Source organism: Poecilia reticulata, chromosome 4 (genome assembly GCF_904066995.2).
Source record: "Poecilia reticulata chromosome 4, P_reticulata-male-v2, whole genome shotgun sequence".
Taxonomy (NCBI): Eukaryota; Metazoa; Chordata; class Actinopteri; order Cyprinodontiformes; family Poeciliidae; genus Poecilia; species Poecilia reticulata.
The window spans coordinates 11,830,498-11,856,064 of record NC_088833.1 but is presented as its reverse complement, the minus strand read 5'-3'; the positions used below and the strand labels follow the sequence as shown (position 1 = coordinate 11,856,064).

Sequence of the window (25,567 nt, the reverse complement as noted above, 5' to 3'; positions counted from 1 at the left end):
AAAGTACATGCTGTCCAGGTTTCCTGGTAGCACTGTACACATGAAAAATGGAGAAAGAAATATAAATAGATGGAAAGCTAAAAATCGATCAATGGCAAACAATTGTGGGAATTTGGAGAGTAGTGTAGAAAGAAAAATGGGAATAAAAAAAAAAAATCTAAAAAGGAGAATGAGCTGAGGTGTGCTAAATTATGGTTAAATGAATCTAAAAACTTAATTATAGAGAAGGAAGAAATAAAGTAATTCCAAGCACACGGAATGCTGCAGCGGTGCAGGAGAGCAAGCTCCTGCAGCCACCTCTCCCCTGGCTGCTTCAGCAGCTCCGTCTGCCCCAGTATCAGCCGCTGCTGTTCCAGCAACACGACTGTATCCTTCCCTAAAGGAAGGGACACAAAACTTATATATCTTTAGACCCTGTACCTTAGAAGAGGTCAGGAAAGCTGTGAAAGGATCAGATGTTTTTCACCTGGAGAAATTTGGAGGTTTATATACCTCTGCCTTTCCAACGACCGGACAAAGGCTGTGGAAGAGACAGAGGCAGAGGAGGTCACGATAGGCGAGGACCCCAAAATAACACCCCACAAATCTACGGTATTCAAAAGGCTGCTGGATTTGTGGCAATATTGGTCACTGGGCAAGAAACTGCCCTTCAAGAATGTTGCACGGGGCGACAAGAGGGGTGGTGGAGTGAGGAGACCACAAATAGGAGAAATCCTCAGCATAATCAGACTTTACCACACCCCAAAAACACAAACCCCAGACCAAATTGATGAAATACTAGAGACATGTGCATGCAGTTTAAGACGTTAAGTAAAACCATAAAAGAAATTGAATTCCTGCAAGAAATCAGTGTATGCAAATAATTTTAATGTTACTACAAAATTTGGTTTAAACCTCACAAGTGAGAAATAATTTGTTTTAAGAAATACTGGTGTTTGTTTTGTTTTTCTTTTTTGAGCATTCCTACACCTTTGAAGAAAACCAGTAAAGAGAGGTCTCACTGAAATAAAGCATGGGAACAACTTCTTTGTATGCTAAAAGTGGAATCATGAAGGAGGAGAAGCAGGAAAATAAAACTAAATAATAAATTGTCCTCAGAGAACAATGTTAATGTATTGTGTCGGAATAATATATAACACCAACTTGGTGAAATGATTCTTAGCTGTCTATCTGGAGGGGTCAGCGGTCAGAGTAAGGTACCGACCTGGACATTGTCCAGCCTCGTAACTCTTAGGCCTTGAGAGGAGGGCTGCCCGCTGACTTCACAGTCTGCAGCACTGAGATCAACAAATTTAGAGAAATCCATTGTTCTCTGGTGAGACGTGTCTTAGATGAAGTTAACTTAAACTTACATTCTACATTTTACAAGTTAATGGTGAACATGATGAAAGAGACTACAGCTTTTAACATGTTTCATGTTTATATGTGTTTGAATAAGGAAATGGTTTATGACTTCTTAAAAAGTTGGATAATAAGTGGCTAAAAGCTATACGATGAAAAGAAAAGAAAGTTATAATTGACTCTTATTTGCTTCTTTCCTTTTCCTCTGTCTGAGCCTCGCTGCGCTGCGTCTGACCTCTGACCTCAGCTCAGATCTGTCTTGCCAATCAGATGACTCCCTCCTTTATCACCAGCCAGTTGATAAAGAAGCGAAAAAGGACAGGACGATTTTTACCAACTGGACACTGAAGGCAATAAAGTGTCCACTGGTCCTAATTCCTTGACATCTGGGAACTGCCATGCAGCAAAACTACTGTATGGAGTCCTGCTAGACGTTTGGAAAAAGAAAGCAAACTGAACTGTTTGCCGCTTGTTTCATTGGTGGACTAAGGGACGGTCTGGACAACTTATAAATAATCCAACACCAGAGCCAGTTGGACTGACAGGGAGATGGAGGAGGGCAGAGGGAGGACCAGCTGCAGTGACGCTAGCAGCAGGAGGAGAAATGCGAGATAAGTTATACACACACACTGCTGTGATACACACACTGCTACTGTAATGAGGACTTGCTTGTTTACTTACTAGCAGGAAAGAATTATCTAGCTAGAAAAGGACATATTGAAGGTTTTTAGGTACAATGTTAAACAAAATCATCCATTTTGTACCCATTAACTCAGTCCTTAACAGAAGGACCAGTGATCCTCTTAGGCCCACGAGCCATAGATTGGGAAACTGTGAAGGAAAAACTGTAATGGTTACAAGTTAAGAAAGGAAAAAAAACTGAGTGTGATACGGCTAAATTACACCAACTAAAATTATTAGATTCAAAACTAATAATGATTTGCAAATGTTTTATTTTCTTTGAAATAATATACAAGTTTGGAACTAAATTAAACATATCTAAGTGTTGAAATTAATTGATATTGCAGTGTTGAAATACTATGGAGTATTTCTTTGCATTTAACTGAAACGCTTAACTTAGAGTTTAATTATATAAAGAATCTATAAATTGATTGGGATTGTGTTTGTGTGTTTTATATTGGGATGAATGACAATTGTTTTGAGAAGAGAGAAATTTTACTGCTAAATTGAGTAACGGATAAAATTATTGACCATTTAATTTAAAATATAAAAAACCATTGTTAACTGGTCTGAAATGCGAGGTTAAGAGAAAGTCTGAGACTTTAAGCAACCTTGTAAACGGCTACTAAAACCTGATGATTGTGATTAAAAGCAACATTTTCTAGACTTCAGTCTAGAACATTTTAATCCAGATTTGATTGATAGTCAATAAATTTAAAAAGAAATGGAAAATTAGAGGATTTGAGGTTTTGGTTTAATTTCAGGATGGTCATTTTTATTTAGGAAGAGTTATGCTTTGATGAATTTGATAACATCTACAGGGAAACCAGTCACCCATGCATCCTTGCTTAAGAATCTTTTGCAGGCCATGTATTTACCAGCTGAACTAGCAGTTTGTAAGTGTGCAGCGCACACCACGGAACAGAATGAGGTTTCAAATGGCAATAGATTAGCTGATAAAGTAGCAAAGGAAGCTGCAACTGGGAAGCATGGGGGAGACAATTTCTCAATACAGATAGAAGATCCTCAAGTAATAGACAAAGCTGTGTTAAAAGACATGCAAGATAATGCTCCAAACGCAGAAAAACAAAGTGGATAACTAAAAGGGCGACACTGAATGATGATAACATTTTTTCAGTAAATAGAAGTCGGTCCTTCCAAACTCTCTATTTAGAGCGGCAGCGATTTTGACACATGGACATTGTCATGTGTCAACAGGGGGGATGATCTCTATGCTACAACAGCATTTTACCACATGATCTCTATGCTACAACAGCATTTTACCACATATGGATTAAATTCTTACTTAAAAAATTTTTGTACTGCATGTCCAGTTTGTGTCAGAAACAATCCTCAAGGAAACATTAGACCAAGAAGAGGAAGTTTCCCAAAACCCTCATCCATTTCAAACAACGCATATGGACTTTATTGAACTCACACAAAGTGGACCACATAAATATTGTTTGGTGATGATTGATGCTTTTTCTAAAAGAGTTGAAGTAGTTCCAGCAAAGCCTGCTTTTGACATAATTTATGGGAGAGCCTACATATTGCCTCTGTTTGCTCCAGACTTACAGAAAGCTGATGAAGAACAAACATTGGTAGATTATATGATCAGGATCCTGAAACAGAAAGAGGTGTTAAATGCAAATTTACTGCCGTCTGACTGTTCTCCTCTACAGGAAATAAATAAAACCACCCCCATCCAGCCAGGAAACTGGGTCTACATAAAGGTCATAAAAGAACCCTTCCAGGTGCTGATGACCACACCAACAGTCGTAAAGACCCAGCTGGATACATCTAAGTCACTGCAAGCTGCAGAGAGTGTTTGAACCCCTAAGTAGGCGGAGGGAGGAAGGCCGGACTTCAAAGGGGGCTATTTTTTAGGGTAGCTCGTCTCAAACCCGGTGAAGAAACGCTTAAGATTCCCCCGTCTTTAGTATGGGGGTTCTGACATCTCTGTGCGCCGAGCAGCAATGGGGACTCCATATGCCAGATGGATCTTCTACTGCGCTGTGACTGCAGCATCAACCTGTGGTGGAAACTAATGAATAGAACCGCGTACGAGGGACATGCTGTGAACTGCTATGTGTGTGCGCAGCTGCCAATCGCCACACACAACTCAGGTCTGCGTGTAGGACACATCACGGATGACAAACAGATGTGTCTCTATGGCCTGAGCACACAACCACGACTCAGCGTCCCCATGCCAAAGGGATGCAAACGGTGAAAAAATGACTATTCTGTTCTACTTCAGATAGGAGATGCCGTGAAGGAACTTTTTGGATCTATGAACTGTTCCTTTAATGCTGACGTATTTCCATTTCCACTAACCGCATGGAAAATACCAGAGACCATTTCTTTAGCAGAAGCTAAACCCGGGTCTCTGAGGAGCTGCGTGTTCAACAACGGACACGTTTCTCTTGGGATGTTACCTTGAAACTTGTGTAACAAGGTTTACACCCACTGTGAACCGACACAGGATTTCATCGACTGCACAGCCTGCAGGGTCAAAGGATGACTCCACACTGCAAAGTCTGGAAGGACAACCCAGACTGTGACAACATGCTTCAGGAGAGGAGTTTCAACATCACAGATCGGACATTGGACGACAGGAGACAACGCTGTGCAGTACCATAGTGCCAGGAGACTATGGTTCACGGGTGATTGCAGACTGGTACTTCCTGTACCTGATTGTACTCATCAGGAAAGGACGACACATTCTGGCTGTCTGCTCCAAGCGTGATGCCTGAGGTCAAACGCTGGGAGGCCTCACAACAGACACTGGAGTTCCATGGGAAATCAGGATTTGGACCGGAGGTGAAAAGTTCATGCAGAGCATGTTCCCAGGAGTTGGATTAGGAGAAGTTCAGGACCACGTTGAAATCAACAGATATGGATTACTGCAACTCATCAACAGCACACACCGGCTGGCAAACGGCTCCATGAGAGGGCTGACTGAACTGAGAAACATGGTTTTGCAAATCGTATTGTGCTGGACCTGCTCACAGCCTCTCAGGGAGGTGTTTGTAAAATCATTGGCCCAGCGTGTTCCTGACGAAACAGGAACTGGTGGAACTATTTCTGATGCTCTACATGGCCTGGAGGAACTTAAACATTGTGTAGACGGTGCTACGCGAGGATCACATTTTTCCTTTTGATTTGTTTTCATGGTTCATGTCTGGTCCATGGTGGACTTTACTGTTAAAGCTCGTGACACCTATTCTGATTGTTTCGGTTCTGTTCTGTCCTTTTAAGGTTGCATTATTCCATACCTACGAAGTATGATGTTTAAGACAAGTAACACAACTGTTGTCAGTTATCAGCTAGCAAAGGCATCCTATGAGACGAATGAAGATGACTTGTTTGAGATTCTGACGATTTCTGTGCAATGATGATGTTCTGTAATCACTGAACGGATTAATTCATTTGCTGAATGATTCCTACACCAAAATGTGAAAACAAGTGGTGTTAGGGATGAGGAAACTGCGTTTGATTTTTTGCTGTTTCTTTCTTTGTTTTTGTTTATTTCATTTATTCATTATGATCATTGTGTAATTTTATGTTTAGACTAGGACAAAAGATGTATATATTTTGCATTTCTTGGTTCTATTTTATTTCTTTTCTTTCTATGCTTGGCTTTTGAATAAGGTTTACACACATGGTGAAATGATAAAAAGGGGGGAATGATAGAGATTTTTTGGTATTATCATTTTGTTGTTACTTTCAGGTTAAAGTGTTCTCTTGTTTAAACTGTATGTGTGAACTGACCTGGAAGTCACAGCTGCCTGTTATCTTCATGTGAAACAGTTTGACCGAGATTTGAACCGGGCTCAGATCAGGGGCCAGATGTTAAATTGTTTTACGACCTTTGCTTTGTTTAGGTAAAATGTTTTACGACCTTTGCTGTTTTTCCTCTGCTGTCTATCTTGCCTATCCTCCCTCTTTGAAGTTTGAGAATAAAAGACAAGCTGTATCCAAAGAGAAGCAGAACGCTCTGTGAACAGCTCTGAGAAGCAGTTGACAGAGTCTTCTCCTTTTGCTTGCAGAAGTTTAGTCATAAATTCATATACGTTGTCTGTGGTTCTTTTATGTAGGTTCTAGGAAAATACCTATCAAAGACGATTATTTTTTTTTTTACCATTTAATGTTCCTCAAATTCAGGAGAAATTATTATTATTATTATTATTATTATTATTATTGTTTCCATATAAGATTCTCACACTATGTCACTGAGGGCAGGCCATCCATCCATCCATCCATCCATCCATCCATCCATCCATCCATCCATCCATCCATCCATCCATCCATCCATCCATCCATCCATCCATCCATCCATCCATCCATCCATCCATCCATCCATCCATCCATCCATCCATCCATCCATCCATCCATCCATCCATCCATCCATAGCAATCCATGGCAATATGAGGGAATGGCCATCATATTGCCATTCCCTCTCGCTCCCTCAGATCATCCACCTCAATCCATTTCACTGTCCCCTCTGCCCGTCTCACCACCATGGGGAGCAGAGCTTTCAGTCGCTCTGCTCCCCAACTATGGAACTCATTACCACCATACCTTAGAAACATAAAGTCATTATCAAATTTTAAAACCGAACTCAAAACACACCTTTTTAGATCTGCCTTTTCCACATGACACAATTGGTTTGTCTGATTTTACATAGTTTTTATATAGATACATTGTTTTGTTTTATTTATTTTTATCTATTTTTAATTGTTACATTTTATTTGTTTCTGTCACAGTTTTTACTATTGTACGGTGTCCTTGAGTGCCAGAAAGGCGCCTTTGAAATAAAATGTATTATTATTATTATTATTATTATTATTATTATTATTATCCATCCATCCATCCATCCATCCATCCATCCATCCATCCATCCATCCATCCATCCATCCATCCATCCATCCATCCATCCATCCATCCATCCATCCATTTTCTTACACCCTTGTCCCTCAGTGGGGTCGGGAGGGGTGCTGGTGCCTATCTCCAGCTAGCGTACCGGGCAAGAGGCAGGGTACACCCTGGACAGGTTGCCAGTCTGTCGCAGGGCAAAATGTGAACACAGGGAACACAAAACAATTGCATTATTTAAAGTTTAAACAGTTTAGATCTTTGAATTGAACCAGTGTCTTGCATTGTAAGAACATTTATGAACATTCTCTAATACTTCTCCCATAGAATGTCAGTGATTCTGATTCCTTAATTCCTTTCCCCAGATTTAGATTTGATAAAAGATGAGTTTATAGGATTTATTGACGTCAAACTCTAGGAGGTACAAGAGACAACAAGGTGAAAGATCATTGTCCAGCCTCATAACCAAGATTTGGGCATGCTTTAGCTTCTTGGCAGGTAGATTTGTTTTACCCCAGAAAACTTTGTTAGGCGAAGGACTTGACGGGTTTCATAATTACTGCAAGGTGCTGTGGTTCTGTTGCAGCAAATTAAACACAACTCAGCAACTTTCTACCACCAAGCTGTAGGTGGTATAATTTATTTCCTTTGAAACAGGCGCTGTACATTACGACTAACCAACCCCACTTTGGTCTCTGTTCCAAAGACATTGTTCAGAAGGCTTGTGCTCGGTTCAGATGTAGCTTTAATAATTTCCACAGCTCCCTCAGGCTGGGAACCTTTCCAAACAAACCATGCAAGCTGTTTTATTTTTTATTTTACCATTGTGTACTCCAACATATAAAAAACTCTGACACACTACAGCAATTGTAGCTAAAGTAATTCCTTAAGCACCTGTTCCCTGTATATATTAGCAGAGTTATAAAGCTAAGGAGGCAATTCAGATACTTAAATCTGTTGTGTTGGACAAAAGACACACTTAAAATCTTCAGCTCACTGGCCCTTGAGGACTGAGGTTGGATGCCCCATCACTTCAGATTCTGTAAGAGAGGTTTGCCTTCTACCCCTTCCCAGATTGATGGGGTGCAACATTTGGTTCCTCCTTGGGATTTTATTTACATTATTCTCTGCTAAATAGCATCCTAGCAACAGAATACATTTTTTCCCAGTCTCCTGTTGTTTCTAAACCCATCTAAGAAAAATATGTACACATCAGCACAAAATAACAGAAAATCTAGTGTGACTCGCAGCTGAATCATCATTTTCAATTTCCTCTTCCACACTGAGACGACCCCCAATGTGGTGATTGTGAAACCAGACATCCAACCAACAAAATCCCTCTCAGGCTGCTGAAAGTGTTTTATCTTCAAAGCCCCCCTCTTCCTGTGTGGTGTTGCAAGTGTGATATGTGTGAATTACAGTATATGGTTGTTTTTTTTGTCAATCTCAGGCTTTTTTGCCCATACTATGAGCATAATTAATTTTAAAAATGGTTGGATGCTGAGGAAGCTTTTATTCCACCATAAATATTTCAAAACAACATAACAAATGTAAACCAGGAAATAAAATGAGCAAAAACTCAAGATCGGTTTTCAAGATATGAAAACACTAAGCATTATGTCTACAGTTTAGTGCAGTGAGAGCCACCTTATTTTTTGCATGTGTGGGTTTGTAATCAGATATGAAAGTCACTTTAAGTGGTAAAAACATCCACAAAAGTAACGTTTTGAGCCCTTAAAAGAACAATTGGGTTTGAAAGTCATAGTTTTCACCAGGAAATACCCAAAATTAAAGTTTTTCATTAAAAGAAATATAGAAAAAAAAATGTTGTTTTCTGCTTTAAGAGAAGAAAATGCTATACAGTTCAGAAAAAAAGTGTCGCCATCAGAGCTGGTGCCTATCTCCAGTGGTCAATGGGCAAGAGGTGGGGTACACCCTGGACAGGTTGCCAGGGCAGCACTGACACAGTCAGGACAAACAATCATGCACGCACACCTAAGGAGGATTTTGAGAGCTTAATTATCATCACAGTCATGTTTTTGGACTGTGGGAGAAAGCCAGAGTATCTGTAGAGAACCCACACATGCACAGGGAGAACAGGCAAAGTCCATGCACAAAGACTCAAGGCCTGGATTCAAACCCAGGACCTTCTTGCTGCAAGGCGACAATACTAGCAACTGCATCACTCTGTAGCCCCATTTAAAGGTCCCTGAAGGATAATTTATATGTGGTTCTTTGTTAAGTTTTCTGATCTTTAAAAATAGAACACTTATTAATCACTTGGGTTCATAAGTAATTGTATGTCTGAATATAGGCCAGAGTTATTAAAAAGAGAAATTTGGAAATTCTGAGCAACTGAAACTGAGGGGGAAAGGAGACAAAGTCTGAATAATATACAGTGAAATTGCATTTCATAGGAATGCTGTAATTGAATATTAATCCACACCATTTTAACGGATTACTTATAAAATATGACTACAGTGAAGTAAAACAGAAAGAAGCAATGGTAATTTTGAATTTGTTGCAAAGTTTTGTATGTAATTATTTGTGGTCAAAGTCAAAACTAATACTGTGACTCACAAAGGAAAGAAAACATCCAGGATTTTGTCCTATTTTCAATTTAGACATTTTTAAGATTATTTTCCCCCTGACTTGTTTTGATTTTGGGTAGGTTCAACTCTAGTTATCTTCTGAATGAAAGACTAGATTGACGTTTCAAAATCCACATGAAGCTTTGTTTTGTCAAGTTATGAACAGGATTCTAAAGGACAATTGAAAAATGATCATATAAAAAGAAAACAAGGTTTTTATGTGTCAGTTTTAAGTGGTTCTCTTCTGAAACCAGAAAGAAGTATTTGCTCCTCCTGAATTCACAACATGCGCGTGACATCCTGCTCCACACAGTCTACACCACATGTCCATGAAGCTCTTTGAAGTCTTCGAAACAGGAGGCGCTTCTGATGCTGTAGGCTGATATACGTCGGTGTTTGTGCAAGTTCCTGCCTACTGCTTCCTCCCTGTAGAGGAAAAAAAAAAAACTACTACTACTTGACAAGAAAAGCTGAGGTTGGATGTTAACAACGACAGACAAAGTATCTGTAGGACCAAAAATCGGACAGGCCATCACGGCAGGTCTGCAAGCAGAACGCGTTTTTTAATCATGGTTGAAAACGGCTTTGCAAAGCCTCTTGGGTTAGTTTTAATTGTCACAGCTCACGTGGTTTTCTATGGTAAGATGTTTTATTCATAACTATTGCTGGTTGACTTTTGGTTTTATAAGTTTTTAGGATTTTTCTCTGAAGATTAACAACTTAATTTACGTATTTGATATTTTGCTCCTGTTCATGTATTTAACATCCTGTGTGAAGGAGGGATTTGTTGACATTTTAGCATTTTTACTCTGTGTTAAGTGCAACAGATTTATTCCTCATTGCTCTTGAGGGAAATGTTCACAATTTGGTTGTGGCGTCAACTGTGGTTTTTCACCTCTGACAATAGACTTAAAAGTGGGACAATGTGACTGTCACATACCTGAAATGCTATACTGCATAATTTTTTGGGGGAAAATAATTACATTATTGTCTTCAGTCTTAAATATTTTCACACTCAGGCATTGTTAGCGAACCCAGTTGACATGAATACAAGTCAAACACCAAGACAAGCCACTCTAAAGGAATCCTACAAGATATTTAATTATGTCTTGAGTTTACATGTAAATTGGCACTATTTAAATGAGCTGAACTGATATGAATTCATTATTTTTTCTTGATTTTTAAAACCAAATAAAATTGTGGCTCATGCTTCAAAACAAAATTTTGTACGAGGGTTTTGACATATTTCTCATTAGTAAATATGAGAAATATTTGACAAGTCCCCTTGTCAAATATTTCTGACGAAAACAAAAGGCGACCAATTGAAGCTAGCATATCATCAGTTGCTAGCTTTAATTTGTTTGTTTTACAATGTAATATAGAAATAAATATAGAAAAATATGAAAAACGTCTTCAGCTTCTTCCTTCAGCTCTTGTAGTTTTAACCACCGTGTTACAGTCTTGGTGTAATTTTTAAATGCAAAACTTCTTTTGTCTCACTTGCCTTCATAGATAATGGAAATATATTTCTAACTATGAGATTAATTTTATTGATTGGATCCCATCAGTGTCAATAAAATGTATAAATATTAATTATTCAAAGAAGAATGAAACTCAGTAACTATTAACAATAAAAAGGCCACCATTTTGAATCCATACCAAAGTATAAGTAATCATTCTAACACTTCTTACATTGTTTTGCTGTATATGTATTCATAGTACTTCATAAATGTCTGTTGTAATTACTGTTTACAGACCCCAGCCATGCAGATGTCATTGGGATCGTCGGCCAAAACATCTCGCTTCACTTCAAATTTAACACTACCGTCACAGATAAGAGTCACATTGCTGTCTATAAATGTTTAGAAAAGGAAATAAAAATCTCTGAATATCCAAATTACAAAAATGAATTTAAGATTCACCCTGAAGATTCTTCCATACAGTTTCACATCACCAATCTGAGCCTAAACCACAGTGAAACTTACTGGGCCATTTTGGTCGTAGATTTAATTAAAACACATAGCAAAAATGAAGTGAAGCTGATTGTTCAAGAGGACAACCTAACCACCACAGGTAAAATCCCACTTCTTACACTTACACTAAAACGTACTACTGTACATAGGTCATTATCTTTATCAACTATTTCATACAAGTGGATGCAGTTCAATGTTTAATATCATTAGAATATCACTAGTCTGTAAGTTTAGTTTTTCATTTCACCCTTTCCACTCCATATTTATTTCCCCTGTGTTACTTCAATAATATGCTGACTCAAACCTCCGTCCCGACCAATGGGTGAACAATTAATCTGTGTATGACTGGTGCATAACGTTGGTAATTATGGCTCGTTTTCACATGTTAGCTGTTCCTGACGAAAACAAATTTTTATTAAGTCTTTAACTGTCACAATATAATCTCACACTGCCATATTAAGCAAAATCCAACCTTTCATCTGAGTAAATACATTCATTGACAAAAACTATGACTGAAAAAAAGATCTATATTGAGAAATAATAGTTTTATCTTGTATGTTTTTTTTGAGGGAATTATTATGTAAAATCAACTATTTTGAGCTTTACATCATAATATACAACATAATATGTATGTATGTATGTAACCTTTATTTATTCTGGTAATAAGTCTCATTGAGATTAAAAATCTCTTTTTCAAAAGAGACCTGGCCCAGACTGGCAGCAACACACAAACATTTACAAATCGAAACTACTTATATCAAAACCCAATTAAAATACAATATTGACAATAAAGGAAGAAAAATGGCAAAAACCAAACATAGTCATAAAAGTAAAATTAGGACTAGAATACAACTAAACTCAACAGCTTTCTGATTACCTGGGGAATAAATATGGTGTGACACAAAGGTAAATTTCTTTTATTCACTCTTCAGAAAGCATTTTTGTATCTAACGTTTGCCAGTCACCACTCAGAGTTTTGAAATCAGTTTCAAGCTAAACTGGAATTCAAACAAAGATTACCAGTTAAAACCGAGTGGTAAACCTTTACATAAAGGGATAATTTATTCAAACCAACTAATTTGGGTAAGGGGAACAGATCTTAATGCTAACAGACTTAGGACTAATGAAACAGAACATTTAGCAATATTAGTCTGCAGGCTAAATGTCGTCACAAAGCAACGTTTCACTTCGGATCCAGGGCGTCTTTTCTAGAATCATTACTTGGTGTTTTCAGTTAAAAATAGCCCGATAACGAAAAACTTCTCTTTCATAGTAGATGAGTAAATATTTTCGTACTCTTTTAACTCCCACAGTTCCTCCAGAGACGAGCACCTTCACCAAAACAACTAGCAATGGAAGTTCCAGTTTCTTTTCCTCTCAGATTGTCACAGTTATTGTGGTTTCTCCATTTCTTCTGCTGGCTGCATTGCTTCCATTCTTGGTCATCTGTCTTCCAAAAGCAAAAGGTAAGTTGAAAAAGCTTTGTTTTATTTGCTTAATTAATCAATTTGCTAAATGTGATGTATTTTTGCAAATTTATAAAAAAGATGAGTTATTTTGTTGTCCAGAATTGGGGATGGGTTGTTTTCAATAAAATATGCAGCATCTGGATCCCAGTTTATATCTCAAAGTTTGACTTGGTGATGATGTCTGCTTCTTAGTCACTGTGTTCCACGTCTGGTGTATAGATATCTGCTGATTACTGGAATGTGTATATACATGGCTTTTTTTTTTCAACCAAGCACACATACGAGACTGCAATGTTTATTTGGTGGAAAAAATGTGCAATTGTGTGGTTAGATGCTGAAAATGCAAACCAGATTGCAGTTTCACATCCTTTTAATGCATGCGATGATTCACATTTTCAAAGAGGAATTCTGCCTCGATGCATGCAAATTTAATGGTAGCTACTATCGCAGAGAGAGTGGTGGAAATAAAAAAAAATAAATAAAATAAAAAACACCAGAACTTTGAGTGTGCTGTCATTACAGAGGCAAACCCTTTTGGCCTACTTTGAATCAGTGCAGTTTTGAAGTCTCTTGACCTCAGAAGCCACTGATGAAGATTGTTTCTCCTCCATGCTTACAAATGCAAGAGTTTTGCTGACTTTGCACTCCTTTATCACAGCAGGCTGTTTCAACTTTTGCTCAGGGCCATGAATTTTGTTTTTGTGTTTTTTAAATTTTACTAAGAATGACGTGTCCTTCTGATTTCTCATTAATGTGCTGTATTTGTGCATTAAACCAAACAAAAACATAATTTATCTAATTTAAAAACTCAGGAAATTTAGTTTAGCCACTTTTACTTTTATTAGTTCTTATTAAAAATATAAAACATTCATTTTTATGTCTTCTATAAACTGAAAAGCCTCCAGCCTCAGTCCATTTCTTTTGAAGCTCCCCCAAATTTAGGACTGGATTTGACAAGCCTGTAGTTCTCTGCTGTCTCGCCTTCTCCTATCACTTTTTTCTTCCACTCAACTTCCCATTAATATGTTTGGTTTCAGTATTCTGTGAACTACCAGTTTACATTACTGAACTTAAAGTCTTATTTTCCTTATGGCGGGTGACATGATTGTCTGCAGGCTTCCCTCTGGTAGTCAGTGATAATATGACTATTTCAAAACATCTAAACACTAACATTTCTAAATATTTGTTGTGCAATTTTCACATTTTTTGAGACTGTAAGTTTTGGGTGATTATCAGCAATTCAATCACATAGATACAGTAGTGTTAGCAAACCAACTAGTTTATGCTAATAGCGTCATGTGATTTTACAGAACACTGTAAAGTAAACACTTCACATGCTGTTATAATCAGATCCTTCTGAAAATGGCTTACTCGTAAAGATTATCTTCATTTTCAAAAATAACTAAACTTACCTAAAGAAATCAGTTATGTTTACAATTAATTAGCACCAACTGGAAGGATAAGAATGTTTACACAGTAGACAAATGGAATATAGCTTATTCTCTCCAATGACATAACTTCAATGCCATATTTAACCTTGTTATTGGAGTAAAACACAAAAAATAAAGGGTGTATTTTAACCCTTAGAAGACCCAGCTCTGCTATAATATTCCATAACAAAATGAGTTTGACGTCTGTCTATTGGTTTTGTTCTACCAGCTGAAAACCAGTTAAACTACAAAAATGTGTTCAATTATCCTACTAAACAAATTCAGCAATCTAAGCTAAACATTTTATGTAGACAGTGAAGAGAAAAATATTGTTCTTATAACATGAAACATTTTAGAATATGACATTTCCTGGTTGTGTTCATAATGCAGACCAAACACAAGAAGGACCACAGAGATCCTCAACTCCTACAACACAGGTACACATATTTTTTAAACCTTTCAGAGCACACGGGTCAAAGTAAATGTTTCACATTTTCCCTAATTGGTAAGTTTATATCTGAATTTTGTTTGCAGGAAACAGTTGAAGTGTCAATTAGCACGACTGACCAGTCACTGGTCTACAGCGTCCTGGACTTCCCAAAGAGACCCTCATCAGCTGTGGAGTTGGGCTCCAATGAGACAGAGTACGCCACAGTCAGCTACCTTCCAGAAAAGAAGCTGAGGCCCAACGCCAATAAATGAACGAGTGTAAATCTTCAGATCCTTTCCAATTTCTGTAAAAGACTTTAATACCCCAGAATCTAATAATATATTTCTTGCATGTATGATAAATTGTGCTTTGACTGTTTTTACACATTTTGAAATATTAGTCAGGGGAACCAGTTTTTATATGAAAGACATCACCGTGTGTGTGGGGTGATCAGCACACATAAATGCCAGGAGTTACTGTGACAAACCACAAATATCAACCTCACCCAACTATTTCCTCGAACCAAATAGTTTTATTTCTGGTGAAACTGGCAAAATTTGATCTTTACTTTATTGTTATCAGAAACTAGCTCAACTAGAAATATGCTTGAAATAATGTTAATGCGTCAAAATGCCGTTCTTTATATGACTGATGAAATATCGGCCACTCTATGCGGAAACAGACACATTTGCTGGGAGCCGGAGCACAAAGTAAAAAAAAAATAAAATAAAATAAACACATTTAGAAAATCAGCTGTTATTGCAGAAACATAACCCTGAAAAGATTAGAAACCTTAAAATAATAAACATTGAGAAAAATCAATTTAGAATCTTTGTTCAATAGGAGGTTGGGATCCCAATTTAAGAAATTAATAGCACAACTGTTGACACAACAATACTTTATACAGAACCCCTCTTTTACCGATAGCATTTAGTACTCTCCTATAAAATTTCACAAAGTAAAAACATGCAGGAATAGGGACCTTTGACCTTTTACATCTGCACAGTTTGTCTCTAAATAATACAGATTCTTGAGCGTCTCTTCAGTTCACCGGACAGGCTTTCAGTGATATTTAAGACTGAAAAAACCCTGGAAGAAGGTTGATTTTGTGTCTGTTTAACGATTTCTGTCGTGATTCAGTCATATGTTTTCAAAAATGTTTCTAGTAAAAGAACTGCTTCAGCATTCTGGCAGAGTCCACCAGATATTTATTGATAGCTTCTTGTACAGGAGTCCGGTGTGTTGGAGCAGGGATCCATTCAAATGTTGTAAGACAGCAGCACTAGCAGACTGGAGTTTCTGACTTGTATCGTCTCTGGCGTTGGCAATTATTACTAAGTGTTTATAACGTCTTGCACTCTTGCTGCATGTTCCAAGCTTCTGGAGGAAAAACAAACACACAGCATCCCTCATCATCCATCGTGCTTCTCCTTGTATTCATTGGCAGTAAGTGCTCGGCTTGGAGTGGCTCAGTCTTATCGGACAGAGTTCCCCTTAAAGCTCCTGCTGCGTTAGGCAAAAACATGTTTGTGTTTTCTGACGTCACTTGCAGATAAAGGAATAACACATAGATAACATCTTGTGGGTATCTGGGCGATGTCTTTGCTACAGCTCTGAATCAGTGCAGCTCTGAAATAAGAGCTTTACTTCTATGGGCATGTTCTCTTGTTTGCATTTGTAAGCGTCACCAAGATCTGGGCTTCTTGGTCGTGTCATATGCATACCCCGAAAAATAAGAAGACATGGAGGAGAGATTAAATTTTCTAAGAAAATCTATTTGAGTTTATTTTCACACTGTTATTGGGATATACAATAATGCTATAATAATATTTCTTAGCATGGGATTCTTACTATCTTTAATAAATGCGTAAAATTAAAGGTTAGATTTTATAAATTTTCAGCATAGGGTCACATTTCTGAGAGAAAGCGGGGAATTTCTTTTCTGGTTGTTTGCACATCTTTAACTGGTGCGCCAATGTATGTGATGGCCACGCAGTAGATACTTGTTCATAGCTTTTTTTCTTTGATCCAGAAAACATCAGACCTAACAATGCAAAACAATATCTATCAATGGCTGGCAACACATTATTAGTCGTTTGTTAACGGGTAAAGACAAAAAGGTGGAGTCAGGCCCCAGAGATTATTTTAAATTCAAGCATTCCAGGCCATGCAGCAATGCAGATATCTGGCTCTCCTAAAACCTACTGAATCTCTTAATGTAAATATAAAACTATAAATACTTTTGATTTGTCAACATCCAATCTAAAAGTCAGTAATTAAATCCCTTTTTCATCAGTGGTGTCTACAGCGTTTTTTCACCTTTTTACTCACCACCTCAAGGGTTTTTTGGGTGAAATGAAACCATTTTAAGAACACAATCCAAGTGTACAGAATCACAGGTCAGCCTTGTCAGCTTTAAAAGTGTGAGTTTCCACTGCTCCTCTGCATCTAAAGGAGTTTGTATGTATGCAGTCACAATCTGACACTATCTTACTGTCATTTTCCCCTAGGACGGTGTTGAAAGTTCTCTGATCCTTGGTGCTAATTTGCGTATCTCTTTTTTTGTGAATCGCTTCGTCATACAGTAACTGCCGTTGTGGATGTGTAACGATACTCATGCGTTAGTGGAAAACAAGTAAGTTGACCATGAATCCAGGATATTGGTTATTTTTTAGAAGGGGAAGTGTGTGGTCACGAAAACTGCAAATAATGCATTTGTTTTTTTCTTCTTGTTCATGGGAGATTTTTATTTTTTATTTTTTCTGTTACGGCTACAGTAAACTCAAATAGGACAGTGAGAATGTATTCCTATTTTTGTAAAGCTCAGTTTTTCAAACTGCCTTTAATAAAGCTGCTGTTTCCAATAATCTGTACATAAGAGTCTAAATGTGTGTATTTTTTGAAAATCGAATCTAGGCGTTTGCAGTTGTGTTGTCACGTTTTCAACCTGATTTGCTTTTCTGCGAAAAGCCCTCATGCTGCTGCAAACATGGCTCTGGGTGCAGATGCTTTTTCAGTTGTCAATCATCTGAAACTTTCAGTGTCAGTCAGACAGGCTGAAGACAGACCTGTAAAAGTGTCTTTGTTGATGCAGTAATAGTAACATTATGAAGCTATAAGTGAAAAACACCTAAATGTTTTTTTATATCAATGAGAAGAAAAAATATTTTCCAGTCTGCTTAGAAAAGTTTTAGGTACATTTTTGCTGTGTTTTAGTCAGTATCTCTGCTGTACTTTAGCATCTAACACTTGGTGGGGGAGGTAGAAGAAAGTGGACTTGTTAGGCTAAACTTCTGCTTTGAGCTCCATATCATATTGAACTTCTTAACATTTTCTTTAAGCAGTTTTAAAAACTGCTTTTTGAGTACTCAGAAAACTGGATTGCTTTAAAGCAATAGTATTAATTTCAGAAGTGGACTCCTGACACAGGCCCTGTACACTTATTAACATCATTGGTGAAGATGTGCAAAAACACGTTGCAGACTTTTTTGCTACAGGAAAATTAGGCTTATTTTTTACTTTCTGATGGATAATTATGCTTTGGGATGGATGACATTCAGATCGGGCATTTTTGTGACAAACAATGCAGAGTGGGTGATAAAATAAATGATTTTGAAGAGCACTTCATAACCTCTCTCAAGTATGTTGTGTTGTGGAGCTGTTTTTCTGCCAAATTCCCTGGAATCTTGCATTTGCAAACTCTGTGAAATACCAGAACATAAAAAAAAAAACTAGTATCCTTTGCCAGAAAACTGAAAATGGATCATTACTGGATATCTTAGCAAGATCTAAATGATCTAAAACATGTGGCCAAATAATTGCCAAAAATGGTTTTGCAAATAGGAATGAACAAAAATGTCAGTCTTTTGATGTCAAACGATGCTACAGAAATACCCCCAAAAATCTGTCTTACATAAGTTACAAAATACTTCAGATCTTTCTTTGGTGAAATATTTTCCAAAATCAATATTTCATCTTTGTTTCACTTCATGTTGGTCTATAACATAAAATAATTTAAAATTATGCTGGGGTTAGTGGCCATGAAGTGAAAAGGTTCAAGTGGTTTGAACTGTTTTGCAGGGCATTGTACATGAAGCCACAAACACAGCTGCTTCAGTTTAGAGGAGCACTCCATGCAGTGCCTTCAGTTTTAAAGAAACAAAGCACAAATATTTTTCCTTTATTCAGCAGTTTAGGCAGAAAGATTTTACAGATAGTCAACTTTAGTGGCTGAACTGCTGCCCTTCCTCCACTTGGAAATAAAGACGCTTTGTTTTCTGTTTGTGTGCATGCTGGATGCTGCACTCTATACACCGACACAAACAAATGATGTGCCTGCACTTTGCGCAAACAACACAACGCCCACCTCTGTTGTATATCAAGGTTTCTCATAAAAAAAAAAAAAAGCCTGGTCTCACTTCACCATAACTGAACTGCTCAGCCGAGCAGCATTCAAATCATGAAAATGTGACACTTCCTCAGTCAAGCTGTTCATGTTGCTGCTTGTTTAAGTAGTAACTAAGAGGATAGGATGTTAAAGTTTTTATTCCTATAGGGCATATTTCTTTTTGGGTGATAAATCTGAATAAATTTTCCTTTTTGTTGGGGCTTTTATTGGTTGCATGGAAATATAATGTTTTCATCACACCTAGAGAACCGTCATGAAAACGCAGATCAAAACAAACCATCAATTGATTACAGTGCTTATGGTTTTGTGGCTGAGTAAGTTTTTTGACAAAGTTTTCATTTTATGGTTGAATTTTTACATACATGACAACTGTGCTTGGTCACATTGCCATTAAACAGTGGCTGCCCTTCAACAAGCTATCATTTGCTTCAACAAAAATATTTTTGAATTACCCAATCAGAGAGAAGTTAATAAAGTCATGGCATTATCATCCTGAATTTACCAAATTGTTTAAAGACAAAGTAAGGTCAACATACGTAAACTTCAAATTTAAAGACTATCATGCAAATTGCTCTCTCTTATCACTCAGTCAGAAGGTAAAGATAATTTTAACTGATCTCTAACAGGAAGTCATATGATTTAATCTCAGACAATGAAATTAAAAGGTAATGTATCTGTTTTGCATAAGACAATTAAATAAAATGGTCATGTGTCTTTTTTGATAAAACATCTGGTTTTTACTGGCTTTGATTCAAATAAAAGCAAGTTGAAGAATACACCTTGCTTCTATAAGGTAAAAACCCTTATGTGACACCAGAATTGCACAATTTCCATGCAGTAAATCTGCAAAGGGGACAGACACTTGTCTCGTCCTGCTATGGTTCGTCCTGCCATCCTGTTCTGCCTCTCCTAGTCTTGTTGGCTGTCCAATAGCCAATTGCTTCCACCTATATTATCAGTGCTTATAATGCATTGTCTTTCATCAACCAGTCTCACAGCCTTTGTGTGGTTTTCACGTCCACCTCCCTAGTTGTGTACGTGACCTGCTTTCTGCCACTTGGCCGCTCTTTGGGTTTTTCTTCCTCTGGCTCAAAGCCAAGCTTTGTACCTGAGGTCTGACTATCTGTCCTGCCCACTCTGCTTGCTTTGTTACTGAACTGAATCATTTACCTGATCACTAAGCACTGACTTATGGTCAAAGCTTATATTCCCCTTACCTATGGTGAGACTTTACGTTACATTAGTGTGTATAAACGCACTCTGCCAGATTCTGAAGTTTTTGCACTCCATCACATAATCATTCCTGATTCCAGGAGCATATAGAGGTTTTCCCTGTACATGCTCACACATGAAATGATATAAACACTAAAAATGAGATGTGAACACAGATCTGCATATGTTAGAACCCTAATAGGCAATGAGCAGACATCATCAACAGGATTTCCCTTAGTGGACTGTTGAAATCAAATCATTTATTTGTGTTTAGACCGTATGAATCTAGTCAAAATATAATAATCACTTACTGTTTCTCTTCCCTGCTGGTGTGAAATTGACACAGATCCTGCTTTCAACTTCACACCAGAAGAAAGTGCAAAAAGTTATGAGTCTAAAAATGGAAAGGTTTCAAAACTCAATTGGGGAAATCACTCATTTGCTCCACATAACTCAAAATATTTTATACACCTATATGTTTCCTCCTTCATGAGAGCATGTTCTCAGGAACTGAAACTATGACTGATGACTCTGGCTGCATAAACCCTGCATCTGGAGTGTTTCCAGCCAAACCGGAGCGTTGATCTGTTTGACTACATTTTTGCTGTGCATAGATGTTTTAAACCGCAATACAATTAAACTTCTTCATGAAACTGAAAGGGAAGAAAGTTCACTGGGTTATGAAAAAATACCTCCTCTACTAGTGTTTTCCAAATGGCTTCTTACATTATTTATTTGCAAACTTATTTTATTGGCACTACATGTGAAAATAGAGACGCCATTATATAAACTGTCTTGTTTCTTATTCTAAGTTTTTCTTTTCTCTTGTCACTTGATTAGAATTTGGAGATTTATTTTTGACAGGTTCACTTCATGGTATTGTTCAGCTTTGTGATGGGAAATTATCAGCAAAAAAGGCAAAATTATAACACTTCCCTTAAAAGAAACCTGCCTTTCCACTCTGAAAACTTTCCTTTGATTCCTTCAAGGAATCTATTAACAGGAAAAAGACATATGAAAATATTACTGATCCTTTTGGTATCCTCCTATTGAAGAATTTCAGTGTAATTACTCAACAAAAAATAGAAAACTGCAAAAATCAGAATTAGTTATGTCTATGTTTAAGCATTAGTTGGCTCTTTATTATTTTTAGTTCTTTCATTCTAACGATGAATGAAAAAGCAACTTTTTAAATGTCTCAGTATTTTCTGGGTAAATTTCTCCATTCATATCTGATAAAGTGTAGAGCCAATCATACAGTGCATAATACTATCTGATTATGGTCTGGTCTTGCCCAGTGATGAAGTCATTGCCTGTTCGGGCCCTCAGGAGTAAAGTAGAGCCCATATATGGAGGCCTTAGTCCTCGACCCGGCCGGCTATCTCAGATATGAGTGCTGGCCTGATGATCTTTCCCCCTCTCTTACAGCCAGCTTTCCTGTCTAACCGCTCTCAAATAAAGGCCGCGAAAACCTTTAAAGAAAAGAGAAGCACTTATCCATATATTACAAGCATAGAGAACGGAGCATAAGAATAAAAGAAGAAATGAAATACAAGGGATAAAATATATACAGGAAAATCTTTGAAGCAATACTAATGAACTGCATGTGCCAAGATCTGTCGAGCAATAACAAGTGATCACAAACATAAAAAATGAAACTCCAAAAGTCAAACATCTAGATGTACATTTACACATAAATAAACTGCCTCCTTTAATTGTGTTTCTGGTTCCATTAAGAGCTTTTTAGACTCATTTTCCTCCCATTGTCTCTTCTTCCAGTGTGTTGTGTACATTACTTCTTATCAGACAGAAAAAGAAAATGTAGACATTTGTACATCTGTCTGCGTTTTCAAGTGAGGGTGTGTCTAGGGAGGTATCTGCTATTTTCTGTTAAATGTGCTCAATTCCACAATAAATTGGATCTGCAAAATCTTGGATTTATGTGTACAGTTTCAAACATTTCTTTATTTAAGCATGCTTCAGAAGAAAATCTGCTATGGATTTTGAAAGGCCTGTAGTTTCAACTGTATTACCTGTCCAGATGTCCTGACCACTGATATTTAAACCTTTAACCACTGATTCTTGTCCATAATCAGTGGATAAGGAATGACTGTACCAATTACTCATACCTAGCTTTCAGCTGTAGCTAAAAGGTATGAACCACCTGATTAAATGGTAACATATGAGATTAAGCTGTTAAATGTGTTATTTTATTGGTTTTGAAAGAGATTTTTTGTTTTATTGTAACATTCAATTATGATTTACTTGTCTTTATTACCTCCTTGATTCTAATCTACCAGTGATGACTGGTAGATTAACCAGTTCTAACCCGCATCATAAAAATACTTTCCTCACAAAATTATCATTATTGTCTTCTTTTGTCATAATATCAAGCAATAAAAGTAATTTATTACTCTTGCCTCCCTCCAGTTCATCATGAAGCATTATAATGAGTGTCAATTACTGTTAAATCTTAATTTTTTTCCTTTCTTCCTTTTTGAGGCCAGTTCCTCATATCTTAACGGATATTGTAGAAAAGTTTTTCCCCCCTGTTTTGTCATTTAGTTTTCAGCAGAACAAAGCAGCTGTTTTTTTTCACACCTTTGAAATTTTACCCACAACCCATTAACGGAAAATATTTTATGCACAAATAACAAAAGGAAGTGTAACTTTAAGTTGATCTACTATGAAAGCGTTTAACTGCAGAGTTAATAAATAAATTCAGGAGCAGTATCTTAATATAATGAGAAACTTATAACAAGATGCAATATTAACATATGGCTTACTACTTCTTGAAAAGACATAAAGTAGCTTCCTCTGCCTTTCCATTGTCTTACAGTGTGTTTTCTGGACAGAACTCAAACATCCAGTGAGGTATAAACTTTTTTTAATATTATGACCCATCTTGAATTTATATCAAACTTTTTCAGGCATGACAGCCACACCAGGATCTTTGCATTAGAGGCGCAGTCACCTACATGGATTGGTAAGTAACCTTGGGTGAAGTACTTTGCCCAGCGCTTCATCAACATGTAACTGAAAAAAAATGGAATTGAATCCGCAAGTTTCAGATTGCAAGATACCTACCTACTCTTCCCACTCAGTCAAATTTGCCTTGAGCAATAACTGAAATCAGACACGAGAAACTAATTAAAAGTACACACACAGAGTTTGAGCAGGGACGACAAACACTTAAAACCAACAGGAGACTAGAGAGGTCAAAACAGACAAAAAACAGGAAGCAAAGATAACAGAACAAGACGGGGTCGATTAACCAAAATGAAATATGAAACAACCAACAACAAACTCAAAAACTGAAAACAGTTCTAATTGCAACATCACATAATACACATAGTACAAGTTCAAAACCAATGTAGATTACATTTTTTGAAGCTCCAAATATTAGGAGAGTTTAACCCAAAATCTTAGGGAGTCTTTTAGAAAGCTAATGTTGATCAATATCCGTATCTCAGTGAGTGCAAACATAGATCCAAATCAACAAAAGGAAAGGCTTCAATAAAAGAACATTCTGAAATAGTCTAGCCAGAGGCCGGAACTAAATCCAACAGAAATTTTGTGGAGTCATCTGAAGATTGCAGTGGAGAAGATATATCTTCACAATCTGAGAGGTTTGGAGAATCCAAATGTTGCAGACTCAGACAAAAGGAAAATGAATGTTGAAAATGGAATAAAAAGCTGTACATTTACCAAAGTACATGTTTCAGTGTGCAGACATAAACCAGGTTACTTCAACTTTTTTTTCTTATATTTTCCTGTATAACATGTTGTTTCTTCTAACACATGGGAAACCTTACATTAACATGTTGACTAATATGGTTACGTCTCATGGGTCCATTTGTTAGTTTGGCTTTTGAAAACACCTTTAAAAATATCATGTTTTTATACAATTGCAAACTCCATATCCAGTTTGCTATTTTATTGACACTGGCAGCTCTTTTTGTGAGTAAGTAAGCAAAGGCTCTTACTCGAATGAAACAAGGAAGTGTAATAATAATTTTGTAATAAATTTAATAAAAAGAAACAAGTAAAACAAACAAAAAATGTCTCTGATAACCTGAGATTTCTGCCTAAGTGTTGCCTACTTTTACCTTCCAATTATCCATTTTCCTTAAAAATTCCTGTTACCTGAATACATCTGTAATTAGTGTTGTTTGGATAGAGATGTGTATGTTGATTTTGTAAGATAGAGTGAAAATATTCCTACAAAATACAGAAAAGAAAAAAACAAATATGTATTACTGGGGGAAATGTACCAAACGTTGGATAGTTTTCAGCTCACAAAGCACCTCATCTTACCTAAAGTTGAGACTGCCCTCTGGTGGCAGTAAAGACACATTACTAATAATTTTTAATACGCTCCATAAATTAACTCCCCACAAGGTGGAAGTATTTTGTCATGTAAAATATGAATTTCAGAGATGAAGTTTGAGGAGAGTCCATCCACACAGTCATCTGTTTTCTTTCAAGTTTATCCCTAGTGAGACCACAAGGGGTGCTGATGCCTATCTCCAGGGGTCAACGGAAAGGATTTCATTGTTGAGGACACAATAAAGAATTGAAATTAACTATCAAAACAAATGTCTAAACTCTCTTGACATGCACCGTGAAGTTAAAGCAAATTTAACTTATAGGAGGAAGGACATTTATAAACCAGGGCAGTGTTTTTCAACCCTGGTTCTCTGCCCTGCATGTTTTAGGCATTCAGCACACATGATTTCAGTTGATGGCTGAGTAACAGGCTTTTGCTGAAATCCAATCATCTGGGTGTGCTGAAGCAGGGGAATATCTAAAACACGCAGGTCATTTTGCCTTGAGGATCAGGGTTGGAAACACTGGACTAAGGAACACAGCTGACTGGTCAGAAATAAAGATGTGAAAAAGTTTAAATCAACATTAGAATGTGAAGGAATAACATAAGGTTTGGTTATCTCTGCTCATCGTTCAAAACTGGAACAAAAGCCTACTCAGACATATCCATCCTATACAGGCAAGGCTAGAAAAGCATTAATATGGGATGCAGCCAAGATGCCTGCGGTGACTCCAAGGGAGGAGAATGATTGGAAAAACTGTTGACAGGGGAAACTATTACTTTCTTCACTTTGCAAATCTGTTATTTATGGAAGTGTCAGAAGAAGA

General features: G+C 37.1%; 1 protein-coding gene across 1 annotated transcript; it reads left to right on the top strand.

Annotated features, from left to right (window-relative positions):
- The first annotated feature begins 7,337 nt into the window (after window positions 1-7,337).
- On the top strand, window positions 7,338-22,744 carry LOC103463424 (uncharacterized). Its single transcript, XM_008406755.3, has 5 exons — window positions 7,338-10,127; window positions 11,244-11,561; window positions 12,775-12,927; window positions 14,751-14,797; window positions 14,895-22,744. The coding sequence occupies exons 1-5, from the start codon at window positions 10,058-10,060 to the stop codon at window positions 15,060-15,062; spliced, it is 756 nt and encodes a 251-aa protein (XP_008404977.1). The 5' UTR covers window positions 7,338-10,057; the 3' UTR covers window positions 15,063-22,744.
- Window positions 22,745-25,567: the final 2,823 nt, after the last annotated feature.